Here is a 4,820-nt window from a genome sequence, read left to right as displayed (position 1 = left end):
AAAAAAAAAAAAAAAGAAAAAGAAAATACAAAAATTAGCTGGGCATGGTGGCGGATACCTGTAATCCCAGCTACTCGGGGTCCTAAGGCAGGAGAATCGCTGAGCCTGGGAGGTGGAAGTTGCAGTGAGCTGAAATCATGCCATTGTACTCCAGCCTGGGTGACAAGAGTGGAACCCTGTCTCGAAAAAAACCCAAAAAACAAACAAACAAATTAGCCAGACGTGGTAGTGGGGCTACAGTGAACCGTGATTGAGCCATTGCAGTCCAGCCTGGGAGATGGAGTAAGACCCTGTCTCAAAAAAAACAAAGTAAAATGAATAGTGGTCTGGTATTGAGATGAAGGTAACTTTGCTTTGGATATGCAGAGATATGGAGCTTGCCCTTATGTTGTTAGAATTGGAATGTAGGCCAGGAAGGGAGTCTAGAAGTATGTGTTGAGCCCTTAGTACTTACAGTAATAAGTGAACATAGAGAACAGATACTCAAGGAGCATCCACTGGAGGAGGAAGGAGAGAAACCATTGAAGAAGATATGTGTTAGAGGTAAGAAGGGAGTATAAAGTCTAACTGAAACCAAGGCAATGGAGAGTGTCAACAAGCATTGTGGGTCCAAAGTGGAATAATGTATTAATTATCGTGAGATGTTACTGGGCTTGGACTGAGAAGCCTCACTTTGCCTTGCTTCAACTTCTCCCTGAAGTGCAGGACCTAGGAGCAATTCAAACCCCAAGGCTGACTCAATAAATAATCTTGTTTTTCTGTAGAACCTATTGGTTTGGAAAGATGTGGGCTAGTGCAGTTAACTGCAGATCAGATGGTGTAATGTGTAACTGCAAAGTATTTTCACACATGTTGTTCAATTCTTACAGCAATTCCAATTTTATGGATGAGGAAATTGTATGTGAAAGAACTCTAAAAGTTGTGTAAGTTACGGTGAACATTTTGGTGGTGGTAGTTTTTACTGTCACTAATCACTATTTTGAACATTTGATGGGGTAATCATTTTTTTGAGAATGGCTGGGATTACAGGCATGTGCCACCATGCCTGACTAATTTTTGTGTTTTTAGTAGAGACAGGGTTTCACCCTGTTGGTCGGGTTGGTCTCGAACTCCTGACCTCAGGTCATCTACCTGCCTCAGACTCCCAAAGTGCTGGGATTACAGGCATGAGCCACTGCGGCTAGCCACCAGACTGAAGTTCTAAATTCTCAAATCATTTCTTAAGTTCTGTAAATATCACAACACTGGCCATTAGTTTGGCATTTTAAAATTGATGATGCAGAATAGTGCTTTTTAATTTTTAAAAATTCTGTTAACTAAATTTAAAAAGTAAAAACAAAAAACTCCAAGATTACTGTCCTTCCATGGAAGTATAACAATTGGATTTTTATATTAATTATATAGTTTGTTTTGTTTTCCTTTAATGTGTGAATTATCAAAGTGCAGGGAGGAAGCATAATGTGAAAAGAGAACGGGCAGGCAGTGTTGATTCAATTTCTAGTACTTAGAGTTGCAGGAAATCCCACATGTGGATCTTTGGCAAGTTCCTTAATCTCTTAGAATTTCTGTTTACTTGTGTATAAAATGGCAAAGGTGGCCAGGCACGGTGGCTCATGCCTGTAATCCCAGCACTTTGGGAGGCCAAGGCAGATGGATCACCTGAGGTCAGTAATTCGAGACCAGTCTGGCCAACAGGGTGAAACCTTGTTTCTACTAAAAACACAAAAGTTAGCTGGGCGTGGTGTTGCATGCCTGTAGTCCCAGCTCCTCAGGAGGCTGAGGCAGGAGAATCGCTTGAACCTGGGAGGTACAAGTTACTGTGAGCCAAGATTGCACGACTGCACTCCAGCCTGTGTGACAGAGCAAGACTCCATCTCAAAAATAAATAAATAAAATGGCAAAGGTAATACAGGTTCACTATCCCTTATCCAAAATCCTTGGAACTAGTTGTGTTTTAGAATTCAGAATTCAGGGAGTTTTAGAAGGGTAACATCCCAGTAGGGTTTGGGGCCCAAAACCTGTAATCAAACACCTTAATATTAAATATATTAAATTGAATAGTCATACTAGTGGGATAAATAAAGACTAAAGAGCCTCACAGTAGTTCAAGTTGAATTTTGCCATCAAATGAGTTCAGGTAAGGTTTTGCCTCCAAATAAGTTACAAAAAAACTTTCGGTTTTCAGAGCTTTATGGATATCGCAATTTCGGATAAGGGATTATGGACCTGTACTTCCCTTATAGGGTAATGAAGATTTAAACAAGATAAGCTGAAAACACATTACACAGTGCTGGGTAGGTATTCAATAAGTATTAATTTTTTTCTCTTGGAAATGTTGGAAGTTTTTGTTTGTTTAGTAATTTATAATTCTGGGGTTGTCTTTGTTTTCCTGAGAAGAAAATGTTTTAATTTTCCTTAAATCTTATGGTGGGATTAGAGAGGGGATAGAGGCTGAGTCTTGAGAATGCTAGGAATGGGATGAGAAAGATAGCAACAGGTGACGCTTAGAGCTTGGCAACAGTAACCAGGCTGGATTTCCACCAGGTAGGTTTTCAAAATAACTGTAGATTGAGATGAACTGGTGGGAGAGTCATACTCTAACTTCTCTAGAGTCTTAAAAGGAAACCTCTGACCGTCTTGTCACTGCTTCTTTGTTTGTTCACAGAGTGACAGAAGGAAGTCAAGGCACCATTATGATTCAGATGAGAAATCAGAAACAAGAGAAAATGGTGTTACAGATGACCTGGATGCTCCCAAGGCCAAAAAAACTAAAATGAAAGAGAAGCTAAATGGAGACACTGAAGAAGGATTTAACAGACTTTCAGATGAATTCTCTAAATCTCATAAGTCAAGAAGAAAAGATCTACCAAATGGAGATATTGATGAATATGAAAAAAAATCAAAGCGAGTATCATCCTTAGATAGTTCTACTCATAAATCAAGTGATAATAAACTAGAGGAGGTATGGATGCTTTTTATTTTACATTCGACACTATCCTTGAAATACAGGTAGATTTGATTTTTTTTTTTTTTTTTTGAGACGAAGTTTCGTTCTTGTTACCCAAGCTGGAGCGCAATGGCACAATCTCAGCGCACCGCAACCTCCGCCTCCTGGGTTCAGGCAATTCTCCTGCCTCAGCCTCCTGAGTAGCTGGGATTACCGGCACGCGCCACCATGCCCAGCTAATTTTTTGTATTTTTAGTAGAGACGGGGTTTCACCTTGTTGACCAGGATGGTCTCGATCTCTTGACCTCACGATCCACCCACTTTGGCCTCCCAAAGTGCTGGGATTATAGGCGTGAGCCACCGCGCCCGGTGATTTTATTTTTTTAAGGCTAATTAGAATTGATTCTATAACATTTCTTGCTTAGTGTCTAGTATTCTCAGTTGGACTAGAGAGTCTGTCCAGGTGAGCCTTTTTTCCTTTGGCCCTTATTTATTTCATTGTATGGCCTTTCTCTTGGGGCAAGGTGGGATAAATGGTCAAATTTAAACCTTTCCTGTACATTTGGGTTCCTAAAGTTATTCTGAATTGCTCAGTGGTCACCTATTTGCATTTTTTTCTTTCTTTTTTTTTTTGAGTCAGAGTCTCGCTCTGTCACCCAGGCTAGAGTGCAGTGGCACAATTTTGGCTCATGGCAACCTCCTTCTCCTGGGTTCAATTCAAGTGATTCTCCTGCCTCAGCCTCCTGAGTAGCTGGGATTACAGGCACGCGCCACCACGCCTGGCTAATTTCTATATTTTTAGTAGAGACAGGGTTTCACCATATTATCCAGGCTGGTCTCAAACTCCTGACCAAAGCTGCTGTGATTACAGACGTGAGCTACTGCACCTGGCTGATAATAATTCTTTATATTCTTTATAATAATTGCTGATATTCACATACATTTGAACTTAATGCATAACCTTTGGGGAGCATTGGGAGAAGATGTTGAATCCTTATGGAGTTTTTTTTTCTTATTTGTGAATTTGCTGTTTGGCAGAAGCACAAATGTTTATTGATCTAAATAAGTTCCTATAAGTCTGTATTGCTAGCAGTGGAATTTATGGGTTGCTTCTTGCTCTGTTGAGATTTTGCCTGGTAAAATCTGTATTATAATAGGTTTAATTGTTTATTATTTTGTTTAGATCACATGAGAGTTTAGGAATTCTGCTTAAAGGAATTTATCCTAAGGAGATGACCAAGAGGTGTGCAAAGCTGTATGAATAAGTACTTTTATCACAGTAATATTGTTGATAATAGCAAAATATTTAAATATCCTAAATGTCTGATAGTAGACAACTGGTTTAGAAAAAACATACTATAGCTATGTAATAGAATACCGCTATCCCAAAGGGTAAACAATAGAGAAGGTAGTCATTTATCTTGTTAAAAGAAAAAAATAGGCCAGGTGCGGTGGCTCACGCCTGTAATCCCACCACTTTGGCTGGCTGAGGCGGGTGGATCATTTGTGGTGAGGAGTTCAAGACCAGCCTGACCAACGTGATGAAACCTCATCTCTACTAAATACAAAAAATTAGCTGGACGTGGTGGTGCATGCCTGTAGTCCCAGCCACTTGGAAGGCTGAGGCAAGAGAATCGCTTGAACCTGGGAAGCAGAGGTTGCAGTGAGCCAAGATCGCACTTTGCACTCCAGCCTGGGCAACAAGAGCGAAAGTCTGTCTTAAAAAAAGGAACAAAAAAAAAGATTATAAAATGGTATATCTAATGTGATTTTATTTCTGTTCTAAAATTTTTATGTGCATAGATTGAGGATTGGAGGAGTATGTTTCAAATGTGGCTTTAGCTGAGTGGATTATAAATTTTTAAATTTGTTT

At 39.8% G+C, this 4,820-nt stretch overlaps 1 protein-coding gene across 3 annotated transcripts in view; it reads left to right on the top strand.

Moving 5' to 3' along the window:
• The window catches only part of LOC108318135 (ATP-dependent RNA helicase DDX50), a 15,090-nt gene that overhangs the window by 3,454 nt on the left and 6,816 nt on the right, over positions 1-4,820 (top strand). Inside the window, exons 2-3 of one of the 3 annotated variants that reach the window (XM_017548937.2) lie at positions 2,244-2,294; positions 2,666-2,962. In XM_017548937.2, the coding sequence (XP_017404426.1) occupies positions 2,774-2,962 (189 nt within the window). In that variant the 5' untranslated portion in view covers positions 2,244-2,294; positions 2,666-2,773. Of the gene's footprint in view, positions 1-2,185; positions 2,295-2,665; positions 2,963-4,820 lie in introns of all 3 variants that reach the window. The other 2 variants (XM_017548936.2, XM_017548935.2) reach the window with 2 other exon arrangements.

Source organism: Cebus imitator, unplaced genomic scaffold, assembly GCF_001604975.1.
Source record: "Cebus imitator isolate Cc_AM_T3 unplaced genomic scaffold, Cebus_imitator-1.0 Scaffold215, whole genome shotgun sequence".
Taxonomy (NCBI): domain Eukaryota; kingdom Metazoa; phylum Chordata; class Mammalia; order Primates; family Cebidae; genus Cebus; species Cebus imitator.
The sequence above is the reverse complement of the archived record's forward strand: the minus strand, read 5'-3'. Positions and strand labels throughout refer to the sequence as shown.